This window comes from Oncorhynchus tshawytscha, linkage group LG07 (genome assembly GCF_018296145.1).
Source record: "Oncorhynchus tshawytscha isolate Ot180627B linkage group LG07, Otsh_v2.0, whole genome shotgun sequence".
Taxonomy (NCBI): domain Eukaryota; kingdom Metazoa; phylum Chordata; class Actinopteri; order Salmoniformes; family Salmonidae; genus Oncorhynchus; species Oncorhynchus tshawytscha.
In genome coordinates, this window is record NC_056435.1 from 31,034,974 (window position 1) to 31,055,234 (window position 20,261).

At 44.5% G+C, this 20,261-nt stretch overlaps 2 protein-coding genes across 7 annotated transcripts in view; one reads left to right on the plus strand and one right to left on the minus strand.

Annotated features, from left to right (window-relative positions):
* The window catches only part of frmd4ba (FERM domain containing 4Ba), a 63,707-nt gene extending 52,605 nt beyond the window's left edge, over nt 1-11,102 (plus strand). For 2 of the 6 annotated variants that reach the window (XM_024426842.2, XM_024426838.2), the window contains exons 12-23: nt 2,659-2,735; nt 3,407-3,545; nt 4,178-4,319; nt 4,458-4,588; nt 4,678-4,794; nt 4,963-5,191; nt 5,449-5,505; nt 5,636-5,783; nt 6,431-6,595; nt 6,817-7,547; nt 7,767-7,911; nt 9,540-11,102. In XM_024426842.2, the coding sequence (XP_024282610.2) occupies nt 2,659-2,735; nt 3,407-3,545; nt 4,178-4,319; nt 4,458-4,588; nt 4,678-4,794; nt 4,963-5,191; nt 5,449-5,505; nt 5,636-5,783; nt 6,431-6,595; nt 6,817-7,547; nt 7,767-7,911; nt 9,540-10,047 (2,589 nt within the window). In that variant the 3' untranslated portion in view covers nt 10,048-11,102. Of the gene's footprint in view, nt 1-2,658; nt 2,736-3,406; nt 3,546-4,177; nt 4,320-4,457; nt 4,589-4,677; nt 4,795-4,962; nt 5,192-5,448; nt 5,506-5,635; nt 5,784-6,430; nt 6,596-6,816; nt 7,548-7,766; nt 7,912-8,285; nt 8,537-8,913; nt 9,079-9,539 lie in introns of all 6 variants that reach the window. The other 4 variants (XR_006083724.1, XM_024426841.2, XM_024426843.2 and 1 more) reach the window with 4 other exon arrangements.
* Nucleotides 11,103-16,154: 5,052 nt separating this feature from the next.
* On the minus strand, nt 16,155-19,521 carry LOC112254355 (PRA1 family protein 3). Its single transcript, XM_024426844.2, has 3 exons — nt 19,200-19,521; nt 17,357-17,574; nt 16,155-17,226 (listed from the first exon to the last, which is right to left on the minus strand). Exons 1-3 carry the CDS (start codon nt 19,376-19,378, stop codon nt 17,048-17,050), a joined length of 576 nt encoding a protein of 191 aa, XP_024282612.1. The 5' UTR covers nt 19,379-19,521; the 3' UTR covers nt 16,155-17,047.
* Between the last annotated feature and the right edge of the window lie 740 nt (nt 19,522-20,261).

A 20,261-nucleotide genomic window follows, 5' to 3' on the forward strand; every position in this document is an offset into this window, starting at 1 on the left:
TTGGCATGGACTCAGCCTCTAATGAGAAGTGTAACAACTGAAATCAGACCGAGATGGGGGACCTACTGTTCTGTACTCCAGATGACTGAACAGTGTCTCTCCACCTCGTGTTTTAGTTTTGGTGGTGGTTTGAAGGCTGTTCGCAGCACTGTCTTGGACTGTTCTCTGTCTAGACGGTGTGGTCTTGTAATCAGAGTTTGAGGTGTCACATTTTTGACATATTTTGGCAGTCACTACCATCGGCCACACTTGAGCACCTATTAAATGTGTGTGTTGAAATTATCGAATGACCTTGTTACGTAAACATGACTTATCTGTGTCTTTTCTGAATGTGCTCTACTAGTAATTGAGTAATAAGTGGCCAGGGGGTTTGTGAATTGAAGATGAGCCTGTGGGAAGTATGGAGGCTGCTGGTTCTCATTGTTCAGTAATTACCATGCTCCCAATCCACGGTGAGACTAGGAATCTAATTGATTAGGCTAGGCTTGCAGTATCATCTGGAGCAGCAATGGAGAAACTGGTTGACTTTACTACTCCGGATCTCTGGAGATGCTTTTCTTTACAGACTGTAAATCATAAACTACTGCCTCTTTGCTTTTTTGGGGGGGTGGGGGCTAAAGTCTTGAAGTCTGAACTATTATCTTGGGGCGGCAGGGTAGCCTAGTGGTTAGAGAGTTGGACTAGTAACCGGAAGGTTGCAAGTTCAAACCCCCGAGCTGACAACATCTGTCGTTCTGCCACTGAACAGGCAGTTAACCCACTGTTCCTAGGCCGTCATTGAAAATAAGAATTTGTTCTTAACTGACTTGCCTAGTTAAATAAAGGTTCAATAAAATGAAATACATTGCTACCTAATATACTAAATGTTTGTTATTGGCTACAGCATTTGTTTTGTCAGTTGCAGAGTTTGGTTTGCTGGTTTAAGTAACTGGCTTTAGAGGTGTAATGAGAGATTCTTCTTTGTCAGGTAGGGCCCGGTTCGAAGAACTGACCGAGCTCTGTCCTGTAGTCACAGCGAGGTGAGGGAGGGGCCTGCTATTAATGATTAGACCAAAGTAGTAGATTCCTGACATATTTGCCTTGTGGGAGCGTTTGGAGGCTGGAGTTGATGGCACTCCAAACAACAGGGGTTGGCAAGGTATATAGAACAACATCACAGAGGGTAATGAAGGTGCTAAGGGGCAGGTATGACTAGAAGGCTAATCTAAGATCTGTGGATAAACGGAACTGAAGCAGACTGAAAGAGGGTAACAGCGCTCAGTTCTCAGAAGATGAGGTAGAATACCTTTCTGTGTGCACTGTACACAACCTGTTCATCAGGTTTGACTGAAGAGGAAGTGAGTGATCGAGTGAGGAACACAGAGAGAATTTGAGAGAGAGAGAGAGGTGCAAGCTGGGTGAGGTGTCTGTGATGTCAGAGGAAGTGGGGGGAGAGGGGTGGAGCCTGCTCAGCTGAAACTCTTCCAACACCTTTCTGGCTGCCTGAGAACAGACAAGAGCGTATTGTTCAAAGAAGTCTCTAGCCCTGTGGGAAACAGCCAGAGGGTTCAACAGCACCCTGATAATTCACCAGGGATTTAGCACTAAAACCTGCTTTGGTAAGCCTTCCATTTACCTGACTAGGTAGTTTAGGATATATTCAGTTATTTTGTTGTCTTTCTGTTTTTTTTGGGTTACCTGTTAGTAACTGTATGTTAACGTGCTGTGTAATCCACCATTTTAAACCAAACTGACAGTGTACTGGCAACATGTAGAACCTGTTTTTTTTTAAAGTTTTTTTTTTTAACAACAATTTGGTTGCTGTTTGTGGTGTCATTTTAAAAAATGTACTAAGAGCAGTTTTCAGATCCGAGATGAGTGAAAGAATAGCCAATATACACTGCGATGCATGCTACAAAGTACAGTGTCATGGGCTGGGCTTCTTGTGAGATGATTTCGATTTCTCGCTGAGGACTGTAGGTTGTCTATGATATATTACCCATATGCCTCCTGTAGTCCAGGATAATGTGTTCTATTATTTAGAGCTCTGTCTGTCTGCCCGGCTCGCCGGTACCTGGTAGAGAATGTTTATTAAGACCCTCGTCTGTAAATCTACACCCCCGGATTCTGGTGTTAGTGGTGGATTCTCTGTTTCTCACATGACATGAGAGATCCAAGTCTCTAAAGAAATCCTGTTTTTCACTGTAAGCAGATGTTTCACCCTGACTGAAGTGCACTCCTTCTTGCCCTGTTTTCAGCGCTCTCCCTTCAGGCAGAATGAAATGAGAGGCTTAGTTTTCAGCTAGGCAAGTCTTGCTCTCTGCGCCGGCTTCATTACGGAGTAGTAACTAAATTGACCTTCCACCTGACTGATTGGCTGTCCTCTGTTCACAGCTGCTGCTGTTAATGTTGCAAGTTCACTGGAATTTAACGAAGAGCCAAGCGAGAGGCTGGTGTGTCTGGGACAACGCCAGAGTGTTTTTCCATGCTTGTGGCGTTTTCTTTGTGTTTTGATGGGTACACACATTGGACGCCTCAAGCAGTTTGATGTAAATGTTTGTTTTCATGCAGAGATGTATCAAACCACGTCTCTTTGTAGGTCTGCACTCACTCAAACAAGGCATGGTCCCGTATACTATGTACTAAGTTGTGTGTCCTGTTTTCTCCCTCTGTCTGCAGTTGTTTCAGTGGAAGCAGCTCGATAATTTGTATTTCCGTGAGAAGAAATTTGCAGTTGAGGTGAACGACCCTCACAGGTGAGAACTGATACTGGATACATCGATCGATCCTTGGTCGTGTTCTGTTGGGCCTGACATGGCAACAAAATGTTATTGGACAGGTTGCTGAAGCGCCTCAAAACGTTTTGTGCCTACTGGACTAGACCCAGAAATCACTCCTTATATTCCAATACTAGCCTTTCGGAAACATTACAACTGGTATCCGAAGCCTTAGTTGTCTGTTTGCTGCCTCTAGCCCTTTTCAGAGCCTTGTTACTGAGCTCTCTCTTCTCCAATACAACAACCTGCTAGTCACAAATGAAGGCCTTCCTTCCTGTTTTAAAGGACTGCTGCAGTCTGTGTTCTCGGGACATGGTGCTACTAGCCAGCTTGGCTGTAATTAAACAGTCACTGGTGCAAAACTGACCTAATGTTGCTCGATCTCTCCGCCATGAATGTATTGAATTACGGAACCAGTCATGAGATTTAATTTGGGATGTTGAGTGAGTTTATGGGAGCAATTGTTTTTGTAATCCCTGATTTGTGTATGATTCTGATACCAGCACCCATCATACCATGTTATTAAAAGTGTATCCACACGTGAGATCCATGTATTCCCGGTCTGGATTAAAGAGATGAAATTACTCCTTAGCAGTAACATGAGTGATTTTAAAACTGTGTGTGTCTTATCTGTCTCCGTTAATCCACAGAAGGACAGTGTCCAGGCGTACATTCGGGCAGACTGGATCGGTCATCCACTCGTGGTATGCCAGCCACTCTCTGATTAAAACCATCTGGGTGATGGCCATCAGTCAGCACCGGTTCTATTTGGACAGGAAGCAGAGCAAAGTGAGTGTCTTCTCTTCACTACCCCCTGCATCTGGAGGCTCTATGCTGTTCCTAGCCTTATCTCAAGGCCTCATCACCCTCGCCACGCTTTCGGATCTATCTCCACACACCATCTCTCCACTCCACCATGCACATCTGGCTTGTCTTTACCTTTTAACTCCTCCCAGTTGCTAACATGTCTCTGCCCCAGTATCTTATGTGTGTTGTACTATTGTTAGACTAGCCCAAGCTTGGCTATGGGGATTCTTGAAGTAATGCTGAGTTGCTTTGTTGTTTTATTTGATGAATCAACTGAAGGGCCTTTTTGGATGTGTTTGTTTAGATTGTGCATATTTTAGTAGGTTGTTGTGCTCTGCTGCTGTTTCCAAGTTGAGTGTGAGCGATGAGATTTGCTCCGAGGGGGTGAATGAGTGCGCGTGTGGCTGCAGTCAATGTTTTTTTGCCTTCCAGAAGCAGATGGGGCTTCTACCAGTGCTCATCCCGGAATAGTGCTGAGGCTGATTAATGACAGAGAGACCGAGCTCCGCTCCTAGCCTAAACAGAAGCATGCAAACGGGTCTCTCATCGCACGGCACAATCATTAAGATGAAATACTGACTTTATCTTCTCTCCTTGTCTCTCTCTCTCTCCAGTCCAAAGTTGCCACAGCGAGAAGTTTGAATGATATCACCATGGACCTGACCGAGATCAGAGCGCCCAGGATCAGTAAGCTGTCCAGCTTAGAGAGTAAAGACCAGCTCATCATGGCCAGCAACGGATCCCTCATCTCAGCAGGTCGACAATAAGCTTAACAATCCAACTACGCTGGATGGACCTATCTGTCTTATTGGCTCCCATTTAAGACAAGTGATGGATTAGATTCGATGAAATTAGTGGTCATCGTGGTCTAAATATAATGCCTGCCTGTTGCAGGATCAGCAGACTCCGAGGTGAGTGAGGAACAGAAGAAGAAGGTTGCAGACCTGAAGAAGAAACAGCAGGATCTGCAGGACTCTCTGACTCAGAAACTGGAGGAGCTCAAGAAGATTTGCCTGCGAGAAGCTGTAAGCATCTTTAGCATTCTCAAGGTCCTGATTTCAAGTAGATTATATCCCAGCTGATTTGTTCTGTTTTTGTTGTTTTGTTCCTCCAGGAGCTGACAGGCAGTCTGCCTAAAGAGTACCCTCTAGCCTCGGGCGAGAAGCCCCCCGTGGTCCGTCGGCGCATGGGGACAGCCTTCAAACTGGACGACCTCTTCCCCTATGACGCGGTTAGTGTGGCAGTCACAGGATGGGAGCAGTGCTGGCTGTCATAACAATGTTTGCTAATAAATCTTAGGCTTGATTGACATTGTAGTGAAATGTTGTAATCATATATTTAGACTTCGTTCTGCACGTCTGTGTGTAAAATTCAGTTTGTGCTGTGTGTTGTCCGGCAGGATCCCCACCTGAGGAACCTGGAGAGCAGGTTTGCCCTGCAGCAGAAGATCGCGGAGGCGGCGAAGAAACTGGCCAACGAGGCTGAGCTCTGTAAGACAGTGAAGAAGAAGAGGAGGAGGAACTGCCTAGACGCCATCAGGAAGCTGCATGAGATTGAGGACGAGATCAACGAATACAGGGTCAAGATGGGCAAGAAGCCCACCCAGAGAGCATCAATAATCATAGCAGGTAGCCTACACCATGCCATATCAGCTGGCAGACATCACAAACTGTCACAGTGATAACATGGTTTATATTGAGTGTAGCTTACAGAGGAGTCAAAGAGATCAGAATTCCTGCCAGAAGCACCTTGTCTGTATTAGCCGGAAATGAACTAGACTTAAGGCGATGGATTTTTATCAGATGTGGTTTTGTTTATTTAATGGCTTCTAATGAAAAGCCCAAAACAAGCACGTCTAAAGGCTTAGTCTCTCCCCTTTTCTCAGATGATGTGAACCCCGCCGAACTCAGCTCTCTGTCCGACAGCCTTACTCTGGACGATGGTGAGTGCTGCGGAGGTTATATCATTCATTCATAAATACATGCATGCATACATTAGCTAAATCTCTGTATCATCCCCCATAGCTCTTAGCAGACCATGACAATGACAATTCCTTCCCCTGTGTGTTTAAGACGAGGATCTGGGAGACCAGAGGCAACGGTCCCGCTCGGTGCAGTACTCTCCCCGGCCCCACCACTCAGACACCCTCAGTCTCCACTACCAGTCTGATCGACGGGCCTCAGCTCACAACCAGCTCCAGGACCTCGGCACCAACAGCAGGTAGGCACACTTGGCACGGGCCTGGCTAGTGGCTTCAGCTCTACTGGCTCTGGGTTGTTTTGTTATCCAGTCTCAGTGTTTCAGTTATTCTTGGGGCCCGGAGAACCATAGCAGCAGCCAGTATAAACCTGTACAGGAGAACTAGGGAGGGCCGCCTGCATTCCTACCAGCCGCCGCCGCCTCTCCTACTGCCCACCACAATCTCCTCTTATCAGCCCAAACGCGCTCCACTTTTAAAAATAGACTGCAGTAAGCATGTGTCTGCCTGCTAAGGAACAGACCACAATCCCAAGGAGGGGGGAAAAAGCAGTCTGGGACCGGAAACGTTCAGAATTTGAATGTATTCGCTCACTGTGTGAACATTTACCAAATTACATGGATGATGTGCTGTTGGGAGAGGAGAGCAGAATTCAGTGGTTCATGTAGGTTTCATACAGCTACCATTTTTGTAATGTTATTTGTTTACTGTTCCATGAAGAGAAAGATTAATGAGCTCTGAAATGACTGTCACCCAGGGGAAGGTTTTGACTGAAACCGCGGCACGTTTTTCTGTTTTGAGTAGAGACGCAGAGGTTCTGTCACCACGATAAAAGCTTCACCCTGAGGACGTCAAGTCTGTGAAAAAGCATTGTTCTTATGTGCTTCAGATTACATGATGGTGAAGTCCGGGAACCGTTCCACTACAATCACGCGGACACCTTATCGAGCCACATCAGCCCTTACAAGCCTGCCTCCAGACAGCCACGTGATGCACGCAGCATGCCTCCGACTCCACTCCTCACCCGCAATGCCTACAGCAGTACCCAGATCAGGTAGGCCAGGCGTCCATGTCCCATTACACGCCTCGCATACACAGCTGCCTCCTGATGTTCACCACATCTGTCTCGGCACCAGCCATGAGCCCCAATTAGACTAACCTCCTGTCTAGTGTTGTTCTCTGTACAACGTATTGTAACCCGACGTAACATAGTTTTCCATATTTATTTGATATGAAAAGGACCGAGGATCCTATTCTAATGGTGTTTATTCCCAGGTCGGAGGACGGCCCTCAGCATTTCCGCCAGCGGAGTGGCAGTCTGGAGTCCCAGTCTCAGTTCCTGGTCGAGACCGTGCCCCCGGCGCCCGCGTCCGTCTTGGCACGCCGCAGCAACAGCACGGAGTTCCTGGACGACGGCTCATCCTACACCAGCCAGTCCAGCGTGGAGTACTCGGCGCCCGGGAACCATACCCACCGCCCCAGGGACCGGCGGCGGGGCAGGAAGAGCAACGTCTATGCCAACTCGGGCAGCATGCCCAACCTGGCACAGACTGACGCCCGCTACAACACATACCAGCCCCCACGGGCACCGCGACCCACCACCACGGCCTACTACGTGACGGGCTACCCCAGCTACCCAGAGCCAGAGCCCTACTCTAACGGCGTCTACATGTACCACAACGAGTTGGAGGGTCATTACAACATCCACCCCTCCTACAACGCCGCGCCGGCCTACCACAGACATGATGCGTACAGCAGTCGCTATGGTGACGACGAGACGGACAGTATGGCCCAGAACCCCTACGCCACGCTGAGGCCGCCCAGGAACCGCCATGCTCCGCCCAGGACGGAACACGTGACCAGGAACATCCAGAAGGCGCTGGTGGAGGAGCACCTGAGAGGCTGGTATCACCGCAATGCAAGCCACAAGCAGCCACAGGCCTATGACTACAATCAGAGGGGTTCCCAGCAGAGCCTTGGCTACCAGACCATGCCCTACTCCTCAGGTACAGACAGCATGTCAAAGTCTCTCCTCTCACATCACTCGCATCCAGTCTGTTAGTCAAAGGCAATTATTTGGTTTCACTTGTATGAGCGTCGCAAAACGCCCAACTCTGCGTTCGAGCATGTCGACAAACGCTAACGTTCAGTCACTCGTTAGCGCTCTATATCTCAGAGCTATGTCATCCTGTTCTGACGCTACTTTCTTCCCGTTTCTGTTCCAGTCTCGTCTCATCAGTCCTCTACAGCAGGAGGCCGGCCCGGTCACCTGCGTGGCGGTATGGTAGAGTACGACGTGCCGGTGCAGCAGCATTACCCCTCCTATGGCACAGCACATTACGGCACAGCTCACCACCCCGCCTACAGCAGGTGAGCTCCTGGCCCCATTTCAGCTTCTTACCTAATTAGATACTTAACCCATGGCCCTAAGAATCAATACTGTGTCATTATGTTGAATGGATGCTTGCTGGAAAAAATTAAGCTTCCATTTGGTTTATCAGTCACACACCATTGTGGCCGACATTAGGCTCCCTTACTTGACCACGATATGTCCCAGACGTTTACAAATACCCTTTGATAGTTGGTGCTCCCTCAGTCACAAGCCAATTAGCATGACTGCTTGGATTGGATTATAGCATATAGCGTCTGTCTGTGCAGCCAATGGTCAGCTCTTCCTCTTACTGGGATTACGAATGGTGGTTCCTCTCTTGCTTTAACTGTCCACTGGACCGCTCTCTTCATAGATACGGCTCCTCTTCCTCCTCCTCCCAGCACTCTAAGCGTTCCTGGTACAGCCCTGATGGCCAGAGATGCTGTGGCTCTGTCCCTGCCAGCACTTCCTCCCTCCTCCCCTCCCCCTTCTCTTCCTCCTCCCCTCGCTGTGGGCTCCGGCTGAGCACAGGGCTGGTAGGCCAGGGCTCTAGTCCCCATGCAGCAGCTCCAGAAGCCAGATACTTAGTAAAGTCTCCTTTGCTAAGTGTAGCCCATGATAGTAGTAAGTAACCAGCTACCAGGCCTGTCTGTGGTTTTGCTTATCAGTCTGTCCTCAGTGTGACCTCATTGCTTGCTTGTTTTTATTTTTTAAGTGAGCTAAAAACGTCCTGGTCTGTACCTTGGACTTCTCTTTTTCAATGAGTATCAAAGCTGTTTTTGAGCCATCTCTCTCTCTGTCTCTCTCGCTCTTTGGTAACTGCATGGCTTTTAGAATTGTTGTCTACGCCTGCCATCTCTTTCAGCTGCCATACTAGTTCCAATTGTCATCCAGCGGTCACATTTCTCTTATGGGGTCTGCAAAGGCACACATACACCACTTAAGCTGCCTCCTCCCTCTCTGTTATTGCTATCACTCACCCTTGACCCTCTCGTGCACAGATGTCCCCCAGCAGAGTATGAGTGGAGGCGCTGTGGTAGACTGGAGCCGGGGCCAGCATGGGCTCCGGGGTCATTAGAGATGTATGACGCTGGTGCCTATCATGGTACTGAGTTTTGACCAGCGAAATGAAACCGCCTAATCAAAGGCACCGCACTAAAGAAAGGGTGAGAGAGAACAAACTACCCATAAAGATGCTATGGTGTTGGTGGGGACTCATTTTGTACGTGGCAGTTCTTCTACTCTTTACTCGTGGTGGTGTCCACTGTTGGTGGTGGTGGTGGTGCAGCTCTGGAAGTGGTGGTATATGTGGAAGAAAATGTGACCCTGCCTGTCGGATATCTGAATGCTCTGTGTTTCATGCGTGTTGTTCTGTGCATCTGCTTTTGTTTTTAGGTGTGAGAAAAGTTTAATCCTGGGTCAAACACACACACATTTTGGCATTTTCAAACCCGGCATAGAATTGTCCATTTTTCATTTCTCTAGCACTGTATCCCAACCAATCAATATCCCAGAGTTAAATTATTCAAATAACTTTCCACCAGTGAGAAATGTCTATTTGCTTGGATTGTGTTACCAGCTTTGTTTATTTTTAGCCTAACCTGTTTGTATCCTGTATGTGTTGCAGATCCTATGTAGATGTGAACCAAACCGATCCATTCATCAGCAGCCAAACCGATCCATTCATTGACAGCCAAACCGATCCATTCATCGGCAGCCAAACCGATCCATTCATCGGCAGCCAAACCGATCCATTCATCGGCAGCCAAACCGATCCATTCATCGGCAGCCAAACCGATCCATTCATCGGCAGCCAAACCGATCCATTCATCGGCAGCCAAACCGATCCATTCATCGGCAGCCAAACCGATCCATTCATCGGCAGCCAAACCGATCCATTCATCGGCAGCCAAACCGATCCATTCATCGGCAGCCAAACCGATCCATTCATCGGCAGCCAAACCGATCCATTCATCGGCAGCCAAACCGATCCAGTCATCGGCAGCCAAACCGATCCATTCATCGGCAGCCAAACCGATCCATTCATCGGCAGCCAAACAAACTGCAGCTTGGATCCAGACGACCAGCGACTTTACTGGCATGAAGGCTCCTCCAAACCTGGAACTATAGTCTAGCGGTCAGACCCATCATGAACGGTCTCAACTTCCACTTTGTGACACTTTCATGTGCTTTGGACTGCACTTAACTGTTTTTCTGGATGGAAGAAGGGACCCAAAGAATCAAATAACAACACTATGGAATTCACACTGGGAAGGACCTAAAGTCGATGTACAGCTGATTTGACTTCTCCTACACGGAATTGCCAAAGTAGGTCTATCTGCATACAGTCATAGTTTCTGAAAGCAGAATTACAACACGGTCACCTGATCTGAATGTTCTGTATTGCTAGATTCTGTGTGTGTGTTGCGCATGGAGTTGCACTTGGTGCTGTGGCTGGTTGGATTAGTTTGAGGGTCTGGGATGACAGTAGGAGGATGGAGGACAGTGAACATGACTTGTCCTGCGTGACCAATATATGGGGAAGCGGTATGCTCACCATTACAATGAAGGATCTTTCAAACAATGACATGTTGAAATTTAAGGATGGAAATTGGATTTTGAGTGTAAGGATGCCAACCAATGGCAACCTGCTGAAACATTCTCCAGTCTACCAGTTTCCAGAGCCCATTCTATGGTAGCGTTATTCGTAGGTATGTACAGCACTTGGCTATTCTTTGTTGGTCAGTCTTTTTGCACCAGCCATTTACAAGCATTTGGACCTCGCTCATTCTCAGCAATTTGATCATCTTTACTTCCAAACGCTTCAGTCTAACGTGTCGGCTTTTATACCGTCAAAGACCACGTTAACACTTTATCAATGACTGTGATGTTAATACTAAGTCTATTACAGGGCTTTATTTTGTCGATACAAAATTCATTTTTGTAATTTTTTTTATGCTTACTGCATCCCATGCTGGACTGGACTGGTGCTCTCCATTCCTCAAGAAGGAATTTGTATGTACCTGTTGATAATGTAAATACATTGTACGGTTCTGTCTGTTTTTAGAGCATTTTCTTTTGGTATTTTAAGAAGCATGTAATATATAGTAAACAATCAAATATTAAGCTGGTTCTTAGTTATTTGTATAATTGAAATGCATTTGAATTAAAACATACATTTTGAACTATATCCTCAGTTCATTTGTGTTTTACTCTCTAAAATGGTTGCTATTAATGTGTCATGAGAAACACTGTTATACCTGAAAAGAACATATCTCCAGTAACTGATTCAGTAAAAGAGGATTTAAATCCAGATCCATTTAATCAAGCACTTAAATTAAATTGTCTACGTTCAGCCAGGGTAATTAGTTCATTGGGTTTTACCGTAAAGAAAGTACAATGCTTTTTTTAACTTAAAATTATGAATTTAGAGCTCAGGACAATAATATGACTTTTTTTAAAGTTCCAATGCATCTGTTTTATATCAAATAATTTCTGGGTAACAATTAAGTACCTTACTGTGATTCTGTTTAATTAAAATGGTCAAAAAGAAACATAACTTTGTCAAAGAGCAATTTCTCATGTAAGAAATTTCCTCAGACTGCCTGGGCGTGGTCTGAGTGGGGAGTGGAAAACCAAAAACTGTTATTGGCAGAGAGGTTTGGAACTCTTTCTTATTGGCCTTGTAACTAATGTACCACCTGGTGAGGTCACCAGGCAGGCCATAACGCCATTCCACCAAAACAGACAGAAATCTCAGGCAGTCTTTTCAAACGGCTCTTACACTTATGTCACAGTATTATACACCCTCTGAATGGCACACGTACTCCATGTCTCAATTGTCACAAGGCTTACAAATCTTTAAACTGTCTCCTCCCCTTCATCTACACTGATTTTGAAGCTGATTTAACAAGTCACATCAATAAGGGATCATAGCTTTCATCTGGATTCACCTGGTCAGTCTGTCACGGAAAGAGCAGGTGTCCTTAATGTTTTGTACGCTCGGTGTATATCTATCCCCCTGCACTTGCTTGTGGCAACTTATTGGGGTGAAATGTGACGAGTATAACCTGTCATAGCTGTAAACAACTGTTGCTAGCCTCAGAATTTAAGACTCAATTAGGGTGCTCGGGCTCCATTTTCTGACCACTGTGTAGTCAAGCTGGTTATGTGTCTGCATAAGTTGTAAACCAGACAAACCAGTTTGTTTAAAGGCTGACACCCACTGCCCTTCCCATGAATTACAAGCTAGAGTAAACTGCTCTAAACCTGGGCCTGTTCACAAGGGTACAACATTGAAGAACATTCAAAAAGAAATGCAGTACAGATATAATGGTCATGCTGAATAGGGAAAGGAGTCTGCTCTATTCATTAGATTTCTATCTACATTTTGCAACATTTCACTTCACTTACTAGTCAAAACTCTGTCCATGTAGTGCGAGTGTGTTTCCGGAACATGGCGCCTCAACTCATCCATGGAGCAGAATGTGACCCTTCACCTCTTTCCTCCCTCCCCAGCCAGCCGGCACACATTTCTCAGCACTTCAAGTATATCCTACTACCATTCCACCACTGTTGACCCTACTATTGGGGCTACAGTTCACCAGCTTGCATTGTGTATCCCTCCTTGAAGTGTTATGGCTCTTAACGCCACTGAACTCTGGGGAGGGTTCGGAGGGTTCCAGGTCCTTGAGTTTACCCGAGGCAGAGCGTGAGAGAGACATACTTCTGCAGCTGTCTTCCCCAGTCTCTCTCCACCTCCTCCCTGGACAACAGCTGTCTTCCCCAGTGTCTCTCCACCTCCTCCCTGGACAACAGCTGTCTTCCCCAGTGTCTCTCCACCTCCTCCCTGGACAACAGCTGTCTTCCCCAGTGTCTCTCCACCTCCTCCCTGGACAACAGCTGTCTTCCCCAGTGTCTCTCCACCTCCTCCCTGGACGATGGCTGTTCCAGCTGACACAAGACTACATAAACAATGGGCTCCTGTGTGTGTCGATAGACCACAAAGACACTCCCCTGATGTCAAGTGCAGACATGTGGCTAGCTAGACCCTGCCTGCTGCTTACCCTGCTCAGGGTAAAGCAGCTGTCAATCCGGATGATAATTGGTCATCACGCCTCAGGGCAGCAGGTCTTACTTCTGTTCAGGGAGCAATATTCCTGACCTGTAGTTGAGGGGTTAGCTGGATCAGTGTTCTGCACCTAAACTGGGGGGTTATTGTTTGTGAGATCATGAGGAAACAGTAATAATGGGTAGATGTCTCATAGCACTGCAGATTAAAGTGGTCTCATGCGGGATATGACCGACTGATACAGGGTTCTGATGGCATGATGGATTAAGGCACAGCCAGCTGACTGTGTTGACCTGACTTCATGAATGTTGCATTATGCTGAATTACTCCATTTCATGCCCAGTGACTGACTTGTTGCAACAAAAACAAGAGACAGATGTTGTCATCCCCAAACCCATAACAGCACATGAGAACACAACAGCCCGAAAGAATGCTAAATACAAAACTACATGTGCTGTGTCAGCAAACTGTGGTCAAATGCATTCACACAGCAAAGTTAAAAAGCCTGATAGGGAGGGTTACACTGGTCATGGTCTGCCAGTAATGGCTAGTTAGGAAACACTTTTTTGAATCCCTGTTCAAAATATTCCAAACATACACACTACAGCAAAGATGCGTGTGTTTTGGGGAGAGTCTCGGCAGCACAAAGGATGTTTCCTCACCAGGCTCCTTGCCAGAGTAACACGTATGTTCTTAAAGCCTCACACTAAACATCTGTTCAGATCAGGAGGCAATACACCAAACACATGCCTGTTGGACGAGCTGCTTCGCACAACAGACATGTTTGTGTAAATCAGCACAAAAGCTGGAAGGGAGAGAGAGAACAAGGGCCTCCACCGTGTTCTCTGCTCTGAGACTTGAGTTTACTGCCGCTTGGGCTTGTGTGCTCGTTTGTGTGCTCCCAGGTTGCTCAATGTCGTCCGCATGAAGGAAAAGTGGCGCAGGAGGAGACATAAATCACACTTGTGCAGTTCTCCGAGAGGACCGATAAGGCCTTGCAGCTGAACTCTCTACCACTCACACTTAAAACACTGCACCCGAGTACACCCAGGCCATCAGTTCCTGCTGTCGATCTTTCTCTCTCTCCATCTCTCTCACGCACACACCCTTAAAAAAGACACCGTTATGTAAATCATAAAACTTTCTCTCCCAGGCTTGTAAATGCAATAGAATGATCACTGTGATTTGAAATGAATTTCCAATGTGCGCCTATGAGAGGTCGAAGTAGCTGACAACAGCAATCCAGAGAAAGTTTGGCGTTGAGTGACTGCAGATGAATCCACTCTGTCACTGACTGTGCAGTATTCCGCTCTTCACTATAATCTACTGCAGCCTATTGATTAGCATTGGGACAAGTGGAGAGAAGGTAAAAGTTAGGCCATCCATCACCCTGGAGGTACTGTGGAGATAAAACAGGGTGAGGCGCTGAGTGAATGCTGATGGGACATACGTTAGGATCCCACATTCCTTTGAAGTTCTAAATCAAACGCTTGTTCAAAGGTCATTTGATTATGAAATTCACAATATTGAATATCTCTCATATAGTTTATTGGGACACAATTGTCTTGTTTCTTTTGTTTGGTCCTTTTATTAGCGTAGAATGTCAGGTTACTTTTTGTCCCATGTTGTTATTAAATAAACCTTTGAATTCAGTGAGAAAAAAACACCCTAAGCATTTAATGGCTACAGATGTGAGTGCTATGGGGCGATTTGGACAGGTTACCTTGGCGTTCATGGGCACAGGAACTATGGTTTCCTACTTGAAACATATTCAGTACTAGTCAAAAGTTTGGAGTCACCTACTCATTCAAGGGTTTCTTTATTTGTAATATTTTGTACATTGTAGAATAATAGTGAAGACATAAACTATAAAATAACACACATGGAATCATGTAGTAAGCAAAAAAAGTGTTAAATATATATATATATATTTTACATTTGAGATTCTTCAAAGTAGCCACCCTTTGCCTTGATGACAGCGTCGCACACTCTTGGCATTCTGTCAACCAGCTTCGAGGTAGTCACCTGGAATGCGTTTCAATCAACAGGTGTGCCTTGTTAATTTGTGGAATTTTATTTTCTTCCAATGCGTTTAAGCCAATCAGTTGTGTTGTGACAAGGTAGGGGTGGTATACAGAAGACAGCCCTATTTGGTAACAGACCAAGTCCATATTATGGCAAGAACAGCTCAAATAAGCAAAGACAAATGACAGTCCACCATTACTTTAAAACATGAAGGTCAGTCAATCCAGAAAAGAGGATAAATTCATTAGAGTTACCAGCCTCAGATTACAGCCTAAATAAATTCTTCACAGAGTTCAAGTAACAGACATTTCTCAACATCAACTGTTCAGAGGAGACTACGTGAATCAGGCCTTCATGGTCGAATTGCTGCAAAGAAGCCACAACTAAAAGACACCAATAAGAAGAGACTTGCTTGGGCCAAGGAACCCAAGCAATGGACATTAGAACGGTGGAAATCTGTCCATTAGTCTGATGAGTCCAAATGTGAGATTTTTGATTCCAACCGCCGTGTCTTTGTGAGACGTAGTGTAGGTGAACGGATGATCTCCGCATGTGTGATTCCCACCGTAAAGCATGGAGGATGGTGCTTTGCTGGTGACACTCGTGATTTATTTAGAATTCAAGGCACACTTAACCAGCATGGCAACCACAGCATTCTGCAGCGATACACCATCCCATCTGATTTGCACTTAGTGGGACTATCATTTGTTTTTCAACAGGACAATGACACAAAACACACCTCCAGGCTCTGTAAGGGCTATTTGACCAAGGAGAATGATGGAGTGCTGCATCAGATGACCTGGCCTCCACAATCACCCGACCTCAACCCAAATGAGATGGTTTGGGATGAGTTGGACCGCAGAGTGAAGGAAAAGCAGCCAACAAGTGCTCAGCATATGTTGGAACTCCTTCAAGACTGTTGGAAAAGCATTCCAGGTGTAGCTGGTTGAGAGAATGCGAAGAATGTGCAAATCCGTCAGCAAGGCAAAGGGTGGCTACTTTGAAAAATCTAAACTATTTTTTGATTTAACACTTTTTTGGTTACTACATGATTGTGTTATTTCATAGTTTTGATGTCTTCACTATTATTCTACAATGTAGAAAATAGTGGGTGTGTCCCCTTGAATGAGTGGGTGTGTCCAAACGTGACTGGTACTGTATTTATTTAACACTTGTTGAAAACAAAAATTCACAACTAATAATTTACAGTGATTTCACAATTTCTCCTTCATAGCCAAGCCGGTCAGTTGTTTCTCTTAACTGAAAATAATTAAACATAGATTAAATACCTCCAGATCTTCTGAGGAAAGAGAGCAATAAGAAAGGTAGTACAACTTAGTAGCAAAGTAAAGGTCTACTCTCCACAAATCAGCATTTTCACATTGCAATGTTTGCATCAATAAAAGGGAGAATGCACAGCACTTTAAAAAGCTAATTCCCTACTGCTTAATTTGCGAGATAAATTGTGAATTTATCTATGGAACAATAAACCTAGTTCTGTTTATTTTTCAAACCAAGTGACCTCAATCAGTCCGGTCACAGTTTTGCTTTTAACGCCACAATATTTTCACTCCTTATATTTACAAAAGTCACAAAATATAAACAAGTTGTATAAATATTGCATACAGGATTTGGAAACACTTGCCCAACTACACACACAAATCCATTCAACGGGGAAGACTCACATGTGAACTATTGAGATGCAGACATCACTACTTTAAAAAAAAAAGTGCTCTGACAAGTTTTGGGTGGAATAACAAATACCCTGAGGTTAAACTTAACGCTTGTGTTTTCAACACATGTTCTCTAGTCTAGACACACATACACTTGCATGTGCAATAGGCAATACGGTTTCTAGCTGAAGTCTTCAAACAAGCTGAGATGTATTACAATCATTCCCATTCAACATTGACTGCATGCAATGAGACTGCACGTTAAAAGGGGGTGTGCAAAATAATCCTTTCCCATCCGGTCAGAGGCCAGGGAGGCTGATAGGGGACCTACGGCAACACAGGGACTGTGGCGTCTGTGTGGAGTTCTCATCCTTCCTTTAGTTTTCCTTCCAAGAATTCTTGGATCTTTTGCAGACTCTCTTCCTGCTGGCCCAGTGCATCCAGTAGAATACCTATTGGTGACTTCTTTAGCCCCGCCCCCTCCATTTTATTCTCCAGTTTATTCTTCATGTTGCGAAGGCGAAATGAGGCATGTGCAAAGATCACTGAAATCCAAAGAAATAGATGCAGATTAATATTCTTAAATGTGCACGACACCTCTCTGCCTAGAACTAATGTGATGACATAATGAAGTGTAGGCTAAAAGAAACAATTAATACAAACAAAAAAACGTACAGAGAAGAGGAAACGTGATCCCAAATATAAAGACCATGACGCCATCGAAGAGAGACATGAGGAAGTAGCTGGCAAGCATCACTGCCATGACAAACAATGTGGGGTTCTGCCGCTTAAAGTCCTTGATCATGGCCTTATTCTCTCCAGCCCACACTGAGCCCAGGAAGACCAATGACACCACCGCCATGCCCATGAACATCTCCATAGGGTTCAGGAACCTGCAGGGAGAATTACAACATACTGAAGGGGTAGGATCATACACTGGCTGGAACAGTGTGGAACAGTTGATCTTTCATACATTGTAGTCAGTGATACCATCTAGTGGTGAAAGACTGTCAATACATCAACATGACTTCCAATTTTTCTAATGAAAATGTGTATTTCTACAAAACATTATTAACTCATAATCACAATAAGAGCAATGTCAAAGATTATGGTGATGTGTTACTGACGTGAATCTACATCATCAAGAGATTACAAAGCAGTGACATTTACTAGAACTGGCAAAAGAAATGGCCTGATGAAGGATGAGAGGAACTTTTAAACAGCAAGTAGTTTTGACATTGCTTCACAGGCTATGTTAAGGATGTTAGAATTTCCAATAGTTTGTCTCAGACTTTATTCTAGAGTGTTGTTTTAGATCATATGACGCTCTGACGTTACATCTTCAGACTCCAATGGTGAGCTTTCCCCAACCCACAGTTATTTTTATTTATTTGATTAAGGACAGCTTACTCTCTGTGCTCTATTCATCTCATATTCCTGTTATCTAGAACAGCAGCTGATGAGTGAGCAGGGATTAGGGGCCTAGTAGCTGACCACCATAGCAACAGTGTGTCATAATCAAGTAGGTCTAGCCAAAAGATGACTATTTTTAGAAACCCTAACTCCACATTTCTGAAGTGGAAACTCTTCCTCTTAAGTCATTTTTTTGTGATCAAGTGTTAGTAATGCACTGTCATGTTCCACCATTTGTGAAATGACAATGTCATAAATCTGAGGAACTTTAGAAACAAATGAAGAAATGAGACACTTGCAAGGCCTTTATATTAATTTTCTAAAATTATTGTGAAATCAAATGTGAACATCATAAGAGAAAAGCTTAACTACATTTGCAATAAGACGTTGCAAGTCGAGTTTCAGGGGGATGCAAGACAAGTCTCTCAACCTGTGAAGCGTGCCCACATCCTCTATGCCCAAAATAGGTCTGGAGACTTTGTTTTACCAATCATGCACTCGGTCTCCCTTGGCATTAGTCGTATCATGCTGCCAATCCTTCAGACATGGCAATAGAAGGAGAAAGCTCATTCAGATGAATTGTAAGAAATTACAAAATGCCAACATATGCTTTGGTAGCAATTAACATGGCAGAAAGCTCCTATGATTAGACATTAAAGTGAGTCTCTCTGCCCCCAAAATTCGCAAATGATACCCAACACTTTAATTTCAGGCTGGCATCAGTTAAAAGTACAATCTTGGATATGGGAATATGTTCATTGGTCATAGGCTACCCATTGAAAATTATTCTTTAAGAATGTATGCCTCAGCTTTTAGCGCAACTGTTTTACCCTATCATAACCCAACATGTACTCTATTGTTCACAACAAAAAAACAAGAAGCACCAATAATGTAGGCCTCTATACCAAAACAAGTGGCGGGGCTGTCATTTTGCTCAAAAACGAATCCCAGATTGCAGCTTTTATAGACGTCAACACAACAGTTATGGTGATGGCCAGAGTTAACATAGATGAATAGACTAGGCAATGGTGGCCTACAGTAAAGCAGATTTCCAGATATTTTATGTTGTCGATACAATTTGTGGAAAGCGTCTCATGCTACTTACCCCACAATAAGGAAAACCATGACAGCCATCGCCAAATAGTTCGTCTGATAGTAAAGCAAGTTGTTGACAACCCTGTTGTTCCATTTAGGTAGATCTCTCACGTCTGGTTTAGCAAATCGGTCAGAACCTGGGAAGAAATCGTCCCAGGCTCTCAGCGGTGTGAGTTCTACCTTAGCCATTTTGCTACTGTATGAAGACTATGAAATATAATTAATATGCTTGTTGTAGGCTGCAGAACGTGCGTCTGGTTACAACAAAAGGAAGATTACGCTCAAATATCATTAAAAAAAATACCCCTTCCATTTCTCGCGATAGCTTTCAAACCAACCAGTCAACCAATGATGTATATAAACCAATTATTTATATACACACTAGATGACATTCTAGGCACTATTTTGAAGCCAACTCGCCTCCATCTTGGCACTACCCCACCGGCGTAAACAAATATTTAGGAAGGTATAGGAATGCATTTATTAATGTCTAAATGTGTTTTTTTTCCCACGCGTATTCTATTAGACACCTTAATGCATATGCTTAAATTATATTATGTGAGTTAAACATAAAAATAAAACATGAATATATATTTTTTTAAATATCCTCGATTTGACTTTGTTTTTTGCCAATCAAACTACATAACAACATAATGGTAATCATTTATTTGAATGGTATATCTCTAGTACATTGATAAACTGGGAAAATAAAGATGTAGCCTAGGCCAATTCATAATACAGTTTAATTAATATTTAATATGAGTGTGTGCATGCATTGATTTATTGAGCTTGTTTTGGCTGATTTCATGGGAATATAATCTATTTCCCTTCCATTTGGGATTTATTATTTGGGACTTATTTTATTGTACTATTCAGCATCATTTGTATATAAGTAGCACGTTGTTTTGAACGAGGCATCAGTGGAGCAGGTATGGTGCTCTCACACTATAATACAAGGGGGCATTTGCTGCACTGATAGACATGCCACTTTCAAAACAACTGGGAACTCAGAAATCTCTAAATTCCGACTTCACTGCGTTCAAGACAACTGTAAACTCGGGGGGGGGGGGAA

Bases quoted from the DNA above. Each gene is read 5' to 3' on its own strand.
- LOC112254355 (XM_024426844.2), bottom strand. From the start codon at position 19,378: ATGGCTAAGGTAGAACTCACACCGCTGAGAGCCTGGGACGATTTCTTC. The intron at 17,575-19,199 runs GTAAGTAGCATG...TTCTCCCTGCAG, and splicing joins ATGGTTTTCCTTATTGTGGG to GTTCCTGAACCCTATGGAGA. The intron at 17,227-17,356 runs GTACGTTTTTTT...TTTGGATTTCAG, and splicing joins GATCACGTTTCCTCTTCTCT to TGATCTTTGCACATGCCTCA.